Raw genomic sequence first — 18,047 nt, 5'->3', positions numbered from 1 at the left:
ATTCATTAAGCACCAAATGAAAACAAATTTGCCAATTATCACCAGTGTCAAATCACTTTAATTCCAGCATGCAAAGTTGTATTTGTCTTGCTTATTATCACCATATTTGGAAATGAGACAGGCCTGTGTGCTAAGAAGTCTGTATCTGTGCTTCAAAAATGTAATTTCATTCTTATTTCACATCCTTTGTTGCCTTCAAGCATAAATGCACTAGAATAAAGCTGACCAGAGGTTGAAAAATGGCAGTCCAGGGCATAAGCTCAATAACACATTGCAAAAAGTGTTGTCACCTATGTCACCGTAACAGCTCTGCATATGTAACGAAAATTGGCATTGACTTTTTCTTTGGACTGACAGATATATTAATTCTGCATTTCCGTTGTGCTTTTTTACTGGCATGCCTAACTTTTTTTTTTTTTCTTCTTTTTTCTCATACATGTCATGTCTGAATGAGTGAATGAGTTCTCGCATGTTAGAGATGCACGTCTTAGGATGTTCAACTGTTGTATTTGTGGAGCTAAGTGTAGTCCTGCAAGTTTTACTGAGATGGGTCCATCTAGGTAGGAAGAGCTCTGATTGCTCTCGGAGTGCTGGTTTGCCACTTATCCGAGCATTAATTGTGTCACAGCCAATCTGCTGTCCATTTGCCCAGTTTATGTTACTAAGGTGTAATGTTGTACCGTCTCTTGCACATTGCTATTCCATTTTCTTTCTGTTGGTTTTATGAAGCTGAAAATAATATTTTAATTGGTTATTGGCAGCCACAGGAAGTTGAAAAATGTCAACTAATTAGCTCGGTCTCTTGACTCACTCACATGAAAATATCATTTTAGTCTCACTAACACAGGGTGAATTTTTCTAATGTCACACTGAATATATTAATGTAGAAGTGTTGTGCTCTACTGAATAGGATACAAATCTCATTTTTCAAGCAAAAAACAAGGAAAATGTTGAATCTCTGTTTTTCTTCAGGCTGACACTATGTTCCTGCAATTATTAGTTTAGAATTTTTGCGGTTTGGGACAATAGATTACTTTTTAATAGGCTGAAATGATGTCAGAATGAAAGACCATAAAAACATTAATAATTTGATAATCTGTCCTAAAAAGGCCTCATCACAGATAAATCTTCAGTAGATATCTGAAGATAAAGTACACATACAGGTGGAAATGACACTACATGAAGTACTGACCCTAAACTTAAAAGTGTCAGCTGTCTGCTGATATATTCTGCAACAGAGACTGCATTTGTAGAGTGAGATGGGGCATTTCTGTGCCACTCTTGTAAGTCTGATACCACTGGGTTAAGAAAACAGTTTATACCTGCTGAGGATGCAGTTCGGTTTCTCTGGAAGAAAAAAAGTTTTGTTTCTGTAGGTGAAAAGAAATATTTGCAACAGCAATGGAGTAGGTTTCTATGATATCTGGAATGAAAGAAGTACAGTGACAATTGATGGAAATGGATATACACTGAGATGAGGAGCAGACTAAGTATTTATGTTCCCTGCTGAATAATTCTGAGCAAGACATTTTGCAGAAGTGAAGGTATTTTTTTGTCCTTACAGAGAGGGTGGAGATGTGTTAGAAATGCTTCCTGGTGTTTTGGTGAAAGTCTTTCAAGTCTACTTGCATGTAGCATGTTGGTGAAGCTTTGTGTAAACATTGTTCTGCAATGTACTGTTTTCTTTGTTTACCCACTTCAGGTCTCACTCAAACCCAAGTATTTTAGTTATTTCTTTGTGGTGATTTACCTGTGCTAATAATAAATATTCTGTCTTTATTTTACTTTATCATGAATTCTTGCTCTTATTAGGCGGACTCCTGCATTTTTAGTAACCGTCTTTAGCAATACTCCTAGGAAAAACTAGTGACCTGATTCCTGTACAGCCACAATTTAAGTAGGCCATATAAGTACCAGAGTTGATAAAAAACACATAGCTGTTTCCCAAAGTCCATAAGTTAAATTTGCCATGACATTGGTTGTGTTTCTGAGTAAGACACAATTTGGTTTTGTTCCTTTCTGCTTCCCTACTGTCTCATTTAAAAGAAATTAAGAGGGATGTAAACTGCAGGTCCTGACCATCTGTGCCCATTAACAATACCTCATATCTCTTTGGAAAGAATTTTTATCTCAAAATGTGGCCTAATTTTAATTTTGATTACACTTCTACTACTCGCATGGATGTAATATTGCAGATAATCTGTGAATATTACAAATATTTGAAGTTTAAATTTACTCATCTCTTTATCGTGTGGTTTTTGTTACTTTAAGTGAATCTGTTAAAATCTTATAAATTGATGTTACAGATATTTTATGACTAAATTTCTAAGTGGCTATGACTAAATTTCTGTAGTGGCATTGGAAAATCAAATTGATTTAAATAAGGTAAAAATTAGGCAGACGAGGACTGAAGAATGTTATTTCTGTGAAAATGTAGGAAAAAAATAATGAAAAGAGAAGTGTGAGAAGAAACTAAGAAAGAAAGAAAAAATGGTGCAGGAGGGATACGGACATGGAACATAGAAAAGCCGTATTCAGACCTAGCAAAAAAGACAATCTATGCTAGGGAAGGATGTGCTGAAATCAGCTGAAAGATGGTGTGATATTTGCTCATTTTTTTGAGGGTCGTGGGCTGACACCACGAGGGCTACCAATGCACTTGGTTTATCAGAACATGGGTAATAAGACAGCTGCTTTAACTCAATAACACAATGTATTAGAAGGAGTTGTGATAGCACGCACATATTGCACTAGTATGTACTGGAGGAAGTGGTTTTGGTCAGTGGGGCACCCTCACCCTTCCGAGTCTCCCAACCCCATCCTTTCCCCAGGTTTCAAGCAGTGCCTTTGTGTAACATCTTGCGGTTTGCCTGAACTCTTCCAAGTTCTGTAAATGCAGTGACATTGCTGTTAAGAAAAAGTGGAGTGAGAAATATTTTTGGAATAAACACACAGACTTTTGAAAATGCTTAGTTGGTTTGTGTGTGATTCCTGCTGTCTGTGGGGGAAAAAATCTCAGGTTTCAAAGAAATTAAATCATGTATGACAGGACTTCATTGAGAATTGTGTAAGCTCTGAGGCTTCTATAGGTAGTCCATCATACTGGGATGCTTTGCTTCAAACTTTACATATATGTGGCTGAGCTAATTGCATACAGTTCCCATCGTTGTGGAGAGAAATGGACAGCTTTAACCTACCTGTCTTCTTATTCTCATTTAACCTACCTGTCCTCTTATCTGACCCTGCTGAAATGAATCTGCCAAAGCACAGAGTATTTCTTCCCATTGATTCTAAAGGAAGACTGGAGCAATGAATCAGATGTACATTCATGCAGTATAAATATCTACATTATTCACATTCAGCCAGTTCTTCAAACTGAAAATCTGTTTTAGAAATTAACTTAATCCTTAGCCCAAAGGGCTATACATTAAGACAGTCCCTGAAAGAATTTGAAGACCTGAATACCTGTTACTTTTTAATTTTTTCCTGTCTTTTATATGCATTAATTTTGCTTTTATTTAAACACTAACAAGACTTTTTTAAGCAACACCAGTAACAATTAATTTTTATCTACTATTTTTTTAACCCCGAAACTACCTCTTCAGATTGAACCTTGAGGATCTCTCTCTAATACAGGTATGTTTTATTTCTTTCCTTAGTTTCTCTGCATGATGTAGGTAAGCAGATGTTTTAAAGCAGATAATCAAGATATTCATAAGCTTCATGTCTACACATAAATATGCATCTGTTTTTGTCCTTTTTGAGGCCTCTTATTAATAAGTCATATTATCCATTTTAATTCTGGATTAGCCTTTGTCCCAGGCCATACAGACCTAGTGTTATTCTGCTGTGATTGCTTTAGAGTGGATTTTCATAGTCTTTTCATTAATGCAATTTAAAATTTACTACATTTAGATTCAGTACTGTCCCTTTCAATTTACAAAGTAATACTATATACTTGAATACAGAAAAGTAAAATGCATTCAGGTAAGGCCATCCTTGTGATTTGTAGAACATTTTGTGTATGATTTAATTAAGTTTGCAGTCTTTATCTACCTTCCTAGACTACTAGAAACAAGATCTGAAGTTAGCTTATTTTTAACCAAAATTGCAGTATTAATAAATATTCAATTTTTTTTCTAGTGTTTAAGGCTGTGACACACCAAGCACTTTTAATATACAGAATTCAGGCTGTCTACTTTCACCTTCTGTACCATACTCAATATCCTGGCAAATAATTTAAGTCCTAAAGATTCTTATTGCGAGACTGCATTCAGAGGTCTCTGATGATGCCATTATAGTTTATCCTGCTAATTCATAGATTGAAGTTCACGGCTTTTCTCTGTTAGAATATGTATCAATAGGCTAAATTCACTAATTAGGAAGAAATCTGGAGATTACGGAGGTTTATAATTGTGCTGAGAAACTCAACCAGACATCCCCTCACCCCAATCAGCAAAAATACAAAACGAGCACAGAATCATGCTGTGAAGTTATACTGGGTTACTAGGCTTTAGTCTTACGAATGTTAAGAAGCCTTTAAACAGTCTTCTCAAGCTGGCTTTTGGTAAAGTTTCTTATTCCGTCTTCAGTGTTGTAGCACCACTGATTCGTCTCTGTATCTTCAAACGTTTTTCCACAAACCTTTAGGGTTCTTGTGTTTCTAAATCAAAACGAAAGTGTGAATTTTTTTCTTTCACCAGCATATCTTTACTATCCATACACTTAATCTTCAAATTTTTTCCCTAATTTTCAAACCTGTCATTATGACTCCTTCATATTTTTCCTTCACAGATCTTTTCTTCCTCTTCTTTCCCTCTGCTTCCCTTCTGGTTCTGTTAGAGTGCCCTAGAACAGCCAGTATTCAAAAGATGTGTTTCCTTGGGTGTGTGAGTTCTGGCAGCTCCAAATCAGCTGTGAGGGGGCTGAAGCCTTTGTTTTGATTTTTTTTTTGTTTAGGACTTCCAAACTAACTAAACAACATATTTAGGTTGTTTTGTAATCGGGTATTATGGTTGAAAAGATAGGGGAAAAAAGTGAGAAACAAAGCAGAAGTTATATGGAATCCTTGCAAAACAGAATGATGGAATTTCAGAGGAGAAATAAAGCATATCATGGTTTAACTCAATATTCTATGTGCTAGTTATATTTGTTTGCTGAGGGACTGAACGCTTTGACACTTTATGTATGGACAGAAGAAATTTGCTTTTAGCATTTTTTTTCTTCACACAGTTTTTGTCGTAATAATAATGCAAAAAAAATAAATCTATTCTAATTCTTCTACTTATGTTGCTTGCTTTGATTTTTTGCATGAACCAGCCTTTGCAAAAACATGCAGATGTTTTACAAGCTAATAAACCATGCTTTCACATCTGGAAGAAAAGTTGCATGGTGAAGTGCTAGCTGTAAGAAGCTTTCAGTGTAGCTCATAATAAGACAAAAGGGCTAGAAACAAGACAACCTATACATCTGTTGTTTAAGTATCTTAGAAAATTGCTCAAGGTCTGTCTTTGTTATTGTGTGTTGGAAGTGGGAGAAAAAATTGCTGACTTTTCCTCCTGCATGGCAATACTCTCAGCATGGAAGCAAATTGGAACAATTTGCATCCTCCTTTTCTACAGTTTTCAATCAGACTTCTATAACTTGTTTATTTTCTTTAATTGATGCATTTTAGTTTGGATTTTGTGTGTGTGTGTGTGTGTGTTTTTGTTTGTTTGTTTGTTGGGGTTTTTTTGTTTGTTTTTTTTTGTTTTGTTTTTGTTTTGTTTTTTTTTGTTTTGTTTTGGTTGGTTTGGTTTTTTAGTTTGATTCGTCAGTTGAATCTTTCTCACTGTACTTTTCTGTCTGGAAAAAAAAGAGAATGCCTCAAACTTTTGACCATTGATGCACTTCAGTTATTTTATCTAAGCAAGTTTCCTTGTCTGTCGTGCCTAAATGTCTCTTAGAATATGTTGTTAGTTTTTGCACATGCTGCCAGTATGAAGACAATAGGCTTCATGTTACATGTACCAAACTGGAACGGTAATAATCTCATAACAAAAACATCTTTGCAAAATTTCGTTTACAAATTTCTATGTATTTTGAAAATCAAGACATTTTATAAATAAAGTATTATTTTTGAATATTATCAGATACTGGTTTTTTAATAGGAAAACTCTCTAAAAGGAATAAATTAAAATAATGATTTCTTGTTTGCAAACTTTTGAAAAAATTACTTTGGGCTGAAGTATGTGTAAGTCCTATTTTTTACAAGTGTATGCCTGGAAAATAGTTTGGAAACTCAAGATAACTTTCCTTTAAAACTATAAATAAACAAAGAAAAAAACTCCACCAAAACCAAAACCAGGCAGCCATTTGAAATGCAATATTTCACAAAAGAAATGCAGAACAGAGATTCATGTATTGAAAGGGTACTATTTCCATCAGTTTAATGAAAGTTAATCCCTTGTAAAAGTGAGGGTTAGAGTGCTACTAGACTGCATGAGACAGGATGTGCATTTAAATGTGAGCTGGGGACATGCACTGAAATATCATTGCCTATTGTGAGTACATCAAAGTTGTCATTCTGCATGTCATGGTTCTGTGTTCTGCGCTTTATAGGAAGAGCATGTTGTTTGAGTAAGCAGGTTTCATATGATAGCATCTTTAGCAAACCAGTATTTGATGTATCTCAGCAATTTTCTTTGTGTAGCAAAATAAAGAAGAGTACAGCAAGTGAAAGCCTTTTAAGCTCTTAATGGAGAAGCCTGAGTCAAATTGTTCAAAGCTGACTGTTGGAACAATGCATGCATAATGATTATGGATTAGGAAAGAAGCACTCATTGGGCTGTGGTTGTTGAAGGGCAAATATTTTATCACTAGCTACAGCAATAGTAGGCTTACAGACATAGAAGGCCTGACTCTGCATGGATTTGTTTTGTGAACTTTGCTTTGTTATTGCTCACCTCAAGCAACAGTAGAATGATCCGTAAAAATGTTGGCCAAGATGAAAGCTGTATTTCCTGAAAACTTTGTTGTTTTTCTTAAAATATAAAAGCAGAAATCTAAATAGTAGTGTTTAAATGAATACTTTTTTTTTCAAAAATGTTTTTTAAAAAAGATGATGTCTAGCAAAGGTCAGCATTAATAGTGGGCTTTTGACATCATTTGGAGGATGTCTGTCACAAGTGTCTGTTTTTACCTTTTTTTTTTCCAAGTTTTTTGGAAAGAGAGCTTCTAAATTCAAACATTTGTTTGTGTCTACCTGCATGACAAGTTTGCTAATGTGTCTGTAAAGAGTGAAAAGCTATACTTCCTGACCTTTATAAGCCTTTATGCCACAATTGCCATAAACATTTTTACAAGCCAGCATGCATAAACTTTTCATAAACCTGATAGAACATATGCATCTTTTCTTCTTCCATAAGATGAACTTCTTTACAAACTCAGGTGGTTAAGGCATTTTCACGGCACATGCTTGAGTTTGCTCATAAAATTTTCCAGAGACAATTAAGGTAACAAGTTACAGAGTGACCAAAAGATGACAGTTTGCACATGCAAAATTCTGATTTTGAGCTAGGAATGAGCAAAATGTGCAGAGGTATTTGAAATGTTGCCTTAGTCTGAGTTGGTGTTGAAAGCACAGTTTCAAAAAGAAAAAGAAAAAAAAAAGCAAAGGGCAGTGCATCTGCATATCACAATGACACCTCTATACAGTACTTCCTCTTGTTGATACTTTTCTGGTGGCAGACTGTTGGATTTGATTGTATGGCAAGTGCACAGATAATTAAATTAGACAATTGGAAATTTAAAGAAGAGTTAGAAGTATTTGTGGAGCCAGAGCTAGTTCTTTGTGGCAGTTATAGATGGACTTGTTGATGTTTTAAGTGCATTCCAGTACTTTTTTTGTGATACCCTTAGTATTTGCATTATGGTGTTTTCTACTTGCATAACAATAGTTTCTGACCAAACTTATAACTTGACTTAAGCCAGAAAAGGATGAATTTGGCCAGCAGTGCTTAATTTCACATATGTCTAATCTTTACCCAAATGACCTTGTTTGCATGCAGCTGAAAGCTAGATAAAACATGTTAGATCCTCAAGCTAGATAACACAAATCCTGATATTCATTTTATGGTGTATTTGTGCAGAGATCAATTACCAGCAGACAGTGCTCCATTTCTGATTAAAAAAAAATTGCTACTGAAACAGCTGGTGCTCACAGATTCACCTATATATTAATCAGAAGATGACTACTGTTCTATAACAATATTTGGTCATATTTGGCCAAGTACCGATCCACTCTGCATTCTGAGTGTTCTTTCCATGCATAGGATTTTCCATCCCCAGAGATGTAGTTACATATATTGGCTAATTGTTTGAGAGTTTTTCTGATGTGTGATGTTCTAGGTTCATATGCAGACTTGCCCATTAAAGAACTGCGTAAGAGGGCATGTGAGGCAGCCAATTTGCTGTATGACTCCTCTTTTGCTCATTTCTGCTTGTTACTCATTTACACTTGGCTTCTATAAAATTGTAAGATTTTAGTCTCCAGAAATTGTAATTTCCTACCCTTCAGTATAGCTGAAATTTTTCATGTAAATTTAGAAAGAGTTTAACTGAAGAAAAAGAATACTGGCAAATTGGCAGGGCTTTGCTGCTACTTTGACTTATTGGTATGTGTTAGTATTTTGAGAGATAGGGGAAAAGATAAGAAAAAGAAAGGCAGGCAGAGATGGAATTTTTCATTTGCTGTGTCTTTCATTGTTTTGTGCTGGTATTGAAGTACATGTGCAAGTCCATTTCTAGACAAATTAATCCATTTAGCCAAGAAGCCTACCTTTTTGTTTTGTTTTTTCTTTCTTAACTCTGTTTGTTAGGCTGCATTTCTGGTGTATTTACAGTAGTTTTCTGTTCTGATTTCACAGTAAAGGAGAAAAATGAGTACTAAAATTTTCAATTCCACTGGAGTAAAGCTCCTCTTTTCTTTAGATGTTAAACATTTGTGTTTTGTTTTTAAGATAAAGGGGAAGCCTGGATCACCTGAATATATAATATGAGTGCACTTGTTGTCACGTGAAATAGAGGTGATATCAAAAAGCATGCATGTACATTGTACAGCAGATGCTCATGAAACAGCTGATCTGAATTTTATAGTGGTGTAATTTAGTCCTTTGGGATATTTTTTCCTGGTATGTATGGTGGTCAGCCAGACTGCATTATATTCACAAAAGGTCATCATGGAAATGTCTTCTTCTAAGAAGGTGACACCCATGTCTCCATTTTCCCAAAGACGTTATACTGATAGAAGAGGAATTGCCAATTAGCATTTGTTTCAAAAGAAATCAGGCTGCTGCTTTCCAAATATCTGGACTGTATAGGACCGTGGCGTATTTCAGCTAATTCTGGACAAAAGCAGTATTCTGTGACAACAGGGTGATATTTATGGAGGGATATGGGCTTTCTTTGAGAACCAGCATCTTTCAGTGTAATGAAAAAGTGCAGGAATGTTAGCACATTGCACAAAAAGAAAGTAGAAAATACTAATATAGAGACTGAAAGCAGATTGTCTTAATTCCTATATTGTCTTGCCCAGGTGGAGAGTCTGCCACAAGCAGTTGCTGATAGACACTTTCAGCTCTTTGGCACCTAAATCTGCAGTGCTGAGCAATTTAGAAAAGGGATGGAATATACATTATACTTTGGAAGAGATTATATCTGTAATACAGTATCTGCAAACAAGTTTATTGATTTTTGCTTATAGATGCTGATATGGAACTTCATTGTCTGTTTTGACCTGTAACAACTAATTAGAGTTCAACCACACTTTGTGTGCCATGTATATTCTAAGAGCAGGCTTAAAGACACGTCTCCTGAGTCACAGGGAGAATTGTGTTTTCCAGTATTGCAGTTCTGCTAGGCTAGGTGGGACAGAGCATAGAATGTTTTGGCTAATTCTACCATGCAGGAGATGAGTTCAGCTTACACCTGTATGTTAGGGGTCAACAGTACCTAGCATAAAGGCTGTAGTATCCTCAGAAGTTGCTTGTTGAAGTTAAAAAAAACAACAACAAACAAACAAAGCAAAACATAAAATTAAAAAGCCCAACATTTGAATCTGAGTAATAGGAAATGGTAGAGCAGCCTCTTGTCCCCTTGCCACAGGGCAGAAAAATTTAAGATACACATCTTGACCCTAAACTCTAAGGAGCTTTTGACATAGTGCTGTTAAAAGGATGCACCCAACTGCTGAACTATGGGAAGAACTGGCTGTTTCCATAAGGCAAAAGTTCTGCTCTCTTCACTCCTAGGGAAGAGGTGGAAAAAATTTCAAGGTTAGGAGACTAGTTTTTTGCTACTGAAATTAAGGATTTTTAAACATTCAAAGAAACAAAACAGCCTACTCTCCTAAATGGTTCAGGGCACAAAGAAGGGGTCTATGCTGCTTTCAGGATTTTACTTGCCTGGTCAACATTATTCTGCCCAGTGTAAGAGGTGAATTGTTGCTTCTAGATGTTTGATAGGGTCACTTCTTAGTCAAAGAATAGGACGCTAGTCCTGTTCTGAATTGAGAATAGAGTACTAAAGTTGTTTTGAGTTTTTCTCTGATAGGCTTATCCAATATTTTGGGACACCTTCATTTTGCGTATCCTTATTTTTCTATTACCTTTTCCTGTTAGTTCTTTTCTGCTTTGGCATGTATTGTTTTACCCATCCCAGATGGTACCACAATATGATGTTTCTGCTGTCATATCTGGGAGAGATAAATCATGTCAAACTATGGAAATCAATCAGTTTATTAAAATTGAAAACTAAATGTCCTTTGAAATATCTGGATTTAGACATGTATATGAGAGTTGTGTATGAAATTTTTGGTTCAGCTGTTATTTTGGATTTATTTGAAGACAGGCAAACTGAAAACATGATTTATTTAAGTAATATACTGACATCATTAACAATGTTATTTCTCTTAATTGCTTTCTGGCTAAGACTATGGCCTTTAGAGGGCAATTTGCTCTACTGAGCATTTGGGAATTGCACGTGATCTGTGGGGGTCTGAGTCCAAACACCTCTTGAACTATGTCAGGCTTGGTGCCGTGACCACTTCCCTGGGGAGGTTGTTCCAGTACCCATCCACCTGCTGGGTGAAGAACCTCCTTCTAATATCCAACCTAAACCTCTCCTGACACAACTTCATACCATTCCCTTGAATTCTGTCACTGATCATGAGGGAGAAGAGATCAGTGCCTTCCCCCATTCTTCCCCTCATGAGGAAGTTGTAGACTGCAGTGAGGTCTCCCCTCAGTCTCCTCTTCTCCAGGCTGAACAGACCAAGTGCCCTCAGCCGCTCCTCATGTGGCTTCCCCTCTAGGCCCTTCACCATCTGTGTTGCCCTCCTTTGGACACTCTCTAACAGTTTAATATCTTATATTGTGGTGCCCAAAACTGCACACAATATTCCAGGTGAGGCTGCCCCAGTGTAGAGCAGAGTGGGACAATCCCCTCCCTCGACCGGCTGGTGATGCTTTAGCTGATGCCCCCCCAGGACACGGTCCTGGCTGCCAGAGCACTACTGACTCATTTCAACTTGCCATCAACCAGGACACCCAGGTCCCTTTCCGTGGCACTGCTTTCCAGCATCTCATTCTCCAGTCTGTATGTACATCTGGGCTTGCCCCATCCCAGATGCAGAATCTGGCACTTACCTGATTTCCCAGTCCTGTAATTTATCAAGGTCTCTCTGCAGGGCCTCCCTGCAGGGACTCCCTGGGAGTCAACAGCTCCTCCCAGTTTTGTGTCATCTACAAACTTGGTTAGTGTCCCTTCCAGGGCTGCATCCAAGTAATTTATGGAGATGTTGAAGAGCACAAGGCCCAGGATGGAGCCCTCCAGAACCCCACTAGTGATGGGTTGCCAGTCTGATGTTCCCCCATTCACTATTACCATCTGTGCTTGACCTGTGAGCCAATTGCTCACACACCACATGATGTGTTTATCCAACTGTGGGCTGGACATTTTGTCCAGAAGAATCCTGTGAGATACAGTATCGAATGCTTTGCTGAAATCCAAAAAGATGACATCAACTGGCTTTCCTTGATCAGCTAAGTGTGTTAGCTGTCATAAAGGAATTAGGTTTGATAGGCAGACTTTTCACTCACGAAGCCGTGCTGGCTGTGACCGATGACTGCGTTGTCTTCAGGTGTTTTTCAATATCTCCCAGAATACTTGTTGTCATTGCTTTACCACACTGAAGTGAGACTGATAGGCCTGTAGTTCCAGAGTCCTCCTTCTTGCCCTTCTTGAAAATCAGGGACAACTTTTGCAGTTTCCAGTCAGCTAGGACCTCTCTGGATTCCCCAGGCTGCTCAAAATCATTGAGAGAGGTTTTGCGATGACATCAGCCACCTCTTTGAGGATTCTGGATGAATCCCATCAGGCTCCTTAGATTTGTAGGGATTCAGCTGGAGCAGCAGATCCAGCACAGTTTCAGGCTGACAGAGTTATCATTCTCACATCTGGTCCTCCAGCTCAGGGCACTGAGACCACCCTTGGTCTGTCATTCGTGTATGAAGACCGAGGCAAGAAGCGTTTAAGAAACATCTCTGCCTTGTCTCTGTCCTTGTTTGTGAGGTGACTGTCCTCATCCTGTAACAGACTAGGGTCTGTACTTAGTCCTGCTCATGTGTCTTGAGAGATTTATGATATTTTATCTTGCTATAAGTAACGACAACAATATAATTGAAAGCAAACAAGTGAATTAAAGAAAAAGAGTTTTACTAGAAGTTAATATTTATGCCTGCAGTTATGTGTCTATTCAGTTTTGAAAATTACCTCCTTGATGAAAACCTATTAGTCTTTTTTCCCAGGGTACGGCTACCATTGTAGTAATCAGAAATAGCCACAAAATTGTTTGTGTTTTGGTTTAGGTATAAAATTGTCTGATTCGGTTAGGTTTATTAAAAGTCAAATGAAAGACCTGAGAAAATCTCAGAATTCCATGTTTATGTGGGTACTCAGGATAAAACAATGTTATGGTAATCAGTTTTAGGAAAAACCAGTAACTGGGTCAGAAATAAAACAAATTTCTGTTAATTATTAGTTAAATAACAACTTCATTGTGGCATTGACCATTTTTGTGGTATGTGATTCATACTTAATCATGTGATTAATACTTAGTTCTAAATGAAAACTAAGATGAGCATGAGTTTTTCAGAATTTTGAAATCACCTTCGAGAAAATTTGATTAATTAGTAAATATTTCTAGGGTTGGGGTAGATATTAAGTTGACTCTCTCTTTTCCACTGTTTTAGAAAAAAATACAAATTTATGCTCTTATATTTTTTGACTTTATAAGCATTTAAATTAAGCATTTTAAATTAAATACAGTGTCTAGTATTTGCACTTCACACTGGTTTCTGTTAATTTGCATTTAAATATGAATGACAGAATGCATTCATTCTGAAGCCACAGTGGAAAAAGCAGAAGTTGCCCAACATTTGTACATACCATTGCTTTTAGAATATCTGTCTGTGAGAATCCTGCTTATAAGGGTTATAGCCTGTAAGCTCCAAGTTTTTGCCTAGATATTTTGACAATTCTGGGCAGCGATTCTGTCCCTCCTTATGCTCATCTCAGAGAGCTGAAAAGATGAAAGGTCAAACTGTTCCTTACTTTTTTCCCCACTTTGTTACTATTAGAAGAAAATGAGATCTAGTGAGAAGAGAGACACTGTGGGAAGTGGAACTGGGAAGTTCATCTGCATCAATGTTCAGATTTTTGCACACTTTCCACTGATGAGATGAAATCTTTCTCAGTGAAACTCTTTCTGATTCCTAGATGCATGGTTATTTTGTTGCACATTAGAATTTTGTGTACTGTTTTGTCTGAATATCTGAGCAATAAAAACACCTGAATTAAGTTTTATACTGTCAAGCACACACAAAACCTTTGCAGAGGCTTTTTTTTTTTTTTTACTTTAATTAGGCTAGGATTTATTAATGAAGCTTTTATAATATGTCAGGACAGCACTGAAGAAACAATAATTCTGTACATTCATTGAAGATCAAAAATATGTCATCATGTATTTATAAAGACTTCTCTAGGCATGATTCCACAGTCTTTTCTCACACATCTGTCAGTAGTGTTACTTGTAGAATATTGTGCTACTCAGCATGAGAAATAAAGCTGAATGAGTTGTACTCAACAAAACTCTGCATATGCATTAACAAATAAAAGCTGAGGTGGACAATTTGACATGCTATATGTATGTAGACAAATTCTCCATAAGCTGGCTTTTTTTTTTTCTCTTTTTTTTTTTACATAATATGATCCATACTGAAGAACAGATGGTTCAGCAAAGGCATCAGAAGACCTGCATGGATGCACAATGAGTTTTCAACTAAACTATGCAGAAAAGGAAGTATTCTAGTGGTAGAAGCAGGGACAGGTGACCCAGGAGGAATATAGAACTGCTGTCCAAGCAGACTGGTTTGGGATGAGGAAATCCAAGGCACACATGTAGTTGAATCCTGTGAGGGATGGGAAGAGTAACAAAAACATTATTTAAAAGAACAAATTAGATAAGAACCAGCTACCGTCATGTTTCTCTTGAAATTGTATTCAGGTTGTTAGACTCTAGCTATTCAGTAAAGGAGGCTGAGAAGTAAAGTTGAAACTTGGGAACTGGTGCATGAAAAATCATGTCCAAATAATCTACAAAATCAGGCTTGCTACATAAACCAAGAACATCACTAAAATTTTTAGTTTCATTGATTTTTCTACTACATGGCCAGCTATGACATACAAAAGGAAGAATTGTTTTATTTTAAATTGGAGAGGAAGAAAAAAGTCAAATCATTCTTATTTCTATAAAATTATATATAAATATAAGAAATTATTCATTGTATGAATACATTTTAATGTAAGTGACGTTAAGTTAGGGAATAAGGAACAATAAATCTAACCAGCAATGTGAAGAAATATTTGTGTTTCCATCACTAAACTTGCCAAAACTTCATTAACATCTGTGATAAAATAACGGGTAGCATGATGAAAAGCTGGTTTCTACAAGTTATATTCTCTCTGGGACTTGCAAGTTGTAGGGAAGAACAGCTAGACAGGATGGAACACAGGTAAAGATATATTACTGTGAATGAATCTAATCAGACTGAGGCACTGTAAATGCATTTTAGAGTTGATGCGATGTACAAAGCTCATGCACAATGCAGTGCTATGGAAAGCCTGTCTCTGCTAATCACCTTTGTGAATTGGGAAAGAAAATACATCCTTTAGCCTGAGTAACCAGTCATGCTAGGAAAATGCATCTTTCAGATGGAAGTCAGGGAGTTCACAGGAGGGAAAGTTGATGTTACTGCAAGAAGTAAGTAAAAATATATTATTTGGTTTTTTTCTGTGGAAAAAAAAGTAATATTTATCAGACTTTTTCATAACAGCGGGTGTATGGGCAGTGCAGAACATAACAGAAAGCATCTTGAAGTCCTTGCTGGGAAACCAGCCATGTATAAACTCCCTGCTGATTTCTAAGTAGCCAGCTGAAGGAAAAGTACCAGAAAACTGGAGGTAACCTTTTGAAAAAAAATGGACAGATTGAATCTGGTTTGTATAGGAAATGAGAGCCAAATAGATGAAAGGGCTTTAGTCAGTGTAGCCCAGGAATGGAGTCCCATAAGATAAAATCTGAGGAGAAAAGAGGATTAAACCCAGTAATTTCTTCAAGAACATCTGGTCTGGCTGAACACATTGCACAACAAACAGCCCTTTCAAAATGACCACAAAATGGTCACAAAATCAGAGTGTCTCTGGAAGCCAGCCAACAGAAAAGCTTGAGAACAAAACCCACCTGATGACCATGGCAGAGAAGACTCATAGAGTTCTGGAGCAAGTTGGAGGCAGTGTAGATACATGATGAGCAGACTTAAGGAAAAAGGTTAATGCTGTGTTTACCAGGCTGATATGCTTAATTTTCAGCCAACGTTGTTACAGAACAGGTGATTGAGACTCTCCAGAAGCACATCTATATGAAGATCTGCAATGACTGTGGATCTGGATGTAGTCATTTAAGTTCTTGGCTGAACATAGTCTGCTGAGAGTTGAGCAAGGCCCAGGGTCTATCTGAAGTTACTCACAACTCCTAAATCTGTATTCAGAGTACTCTGCATCTGGGATTACACGTGCAACACAATTACTTGATACCTGTAACTGACCTCCTAAATGATACAAGACTGATGCAGGCAGTGAAAATGGAGTGCTTAAATAAAAATACCTTTCATGCCAAAGGTAGAAAAGGGAAAACTGAAACAAAGAGCACCTAAATGAAGTGATTCCCAAATTGCTCCTCCTGTAGGAAAACCACTGTTAATTTTCTTATGTACTTAGTACAGCTAATAAGCCTACATGCTCTTCTTATGCAGGGCAGGGTGTAAAACATAAATATCAAATCCCATTTTTAGAAGTGTTAAATCTACTGGAATGAAACCAAATTTTGGGCGACCACAACCCCAAAGCAAAATGTATCTAGAATAAAATTAAGACAGTTTAATTGGAAGATTGCATTATATCAATCTCATTCCCAAAAATGACCTTGATTCTGGGATAAACAGTATAGAGATCTCGGGAGACAAAAACCTTCTGGATGTGATCCTGCACACCCTGCTCTAGGTGAACGTGCATTAGCAGGGAAAGTGAATGATGATCTCCAGAAGTCCCTTCCAACCCTTCCAATCCCCCATTCTGTGATTCTTCAGAGACGGCCACTGAAAACATCTAATGGATTGGAATAATCGAAGAGAGTAACTACTTTTCTGTCCATTCAGAGGTAGTTTGTCATATTGCTAATAAACATTTTGGATTTCTCTGTGAAGTAGAACATCTCAAAGAGGCAAGTAGGGGCTAGAAAGTGAGATAGAGTCTAGAAATAGAGTTAACAGATAGTATACTGTCTTAATAAGAGATGGACTTGTGCCTTTATCTGTCATCTGATTCACAGCATAGATTTGGATCTGTCTCTTTTGTAGCTTAATTGAATTTCCTAAACAATAGGGTTGAGAAGACACTTCGCTTTTTCTCATTTTGCAGATTCAAGCTCTGAGAAGCTTTTTTAGTAAATTTGTAATGAAGTTGGAGAAGGTTTTGGTGAATTTTTTTTTTGTATGTGTGTCAAATCAACACTTTCCATAGCCATCGTTGTTACTATTCTTAGAAAAGTCTTGGCCAGATTTAAGGCAGGACTTCTCAAATTTGTCTGTGTCATGCTTCTGGGATTACAGGGCAATGTGCTGTTAGTGCTGGCTAGTGTTTGTTATGCTCACAGTTGTGGTGTAGCTGAATTTTGTAACTCTTCAGGTCCTCTCCTCTGAATCACTGTTAAGATGAACAAGTGGATGGATTTGAATAATGCTGGTCTGCTACTCCTTACAGTTCAATGTAGATCTTTCTAGAAGCACTGTAGTGGCTGTGCATATATGTGGTACACTGGAGGTGCATTTATCTGTCTAGCATGTGGACTGATGGCAGCATTAGCTGTAGGAGCATGGACTTAGACTGTGCACCAGAATTCCTAATACTATGGGACTGGAGTAGCAGATGTTTGTGTTAATTGAAGCATATTGAGATATCCTTTACCTGTCTGTGGTATAGACATTGCTTTAAAATGCCTGTTGAACAGATAGTGTAATTACTGTGTGGAAGTTTATAAATACTGAAATTACAATTCTGATATTAATGCACTGTTATGAAAGCCATGGGAATATTGGTTGAGCTCCTTTTCCTACTGGAATCTGTTTCCCTCCTGTTTTGTTTTCAGAAGAGGAGAACAAAGGCAAATTCTACCACATAGGCTTCGGAGCAGTCGGACCATATGTGTTATAAGTCAGTTCAAAAGAGAGGTGTATAAATCTACTTTTTCTAGTCTTGAAAGTAAATAGACTGTAACAGGGACCTACAGCAATTTTTGGATAAGTAGATTGACTTCTTTTGTATTTGTCATCTGCTTGATTAGTAGGGACCTCTGTAACTTGCCTGAGACCATGAAAAGGTGTTTAATTCTGGAC

At 37.0% G+C, this 18,047-nt stretch overlaps 1 protein-coding gene across 7 annotated transcripts in view; it reads left to right on the top strand.

Annotated features, from left to right (window-relative positions):
* The window catches only part of SEMA5A (semaphorin 5A), a 333,475-nt gene that overhangs the window by 132,102 nt on the left and 183,326 nt on the right, over positions 1-18,047 (top strand). For all 7 annotated transcript variants that reach the window (XM_032697771.1, XM_032697806.1, XM_032697781.1 and 4 more), the window contains one exon: positions 3,590-3,636. In XM_032697771.1, the coding sequence (XP_032553662.1) occupies positions 3,590-3,636 (47 nt within the window). The remainder of the gene's footprint in view (positions 1-3,589; positions 3,637-18,047) is intronic.

This window comes from Chiroxiphia lanceolata, chromosome 1 (genome assembly GCF_009829145.1).
Source record: "Chiroxiphia lanceolata isolate bChiLan1 chromosome 1, bChiLan1.pri, whole genome shotgun sequence".
NCBI classification, from domain to species: Eukaryota; Metazoa; Chordata; class Aves; order Passeriformes; family Pipridae; genus Chiroxiphia; species Chiroxiphia lanceolata.
This window is presented reverse-complemented; position numbering and strand designations above follow the sequence as displayed.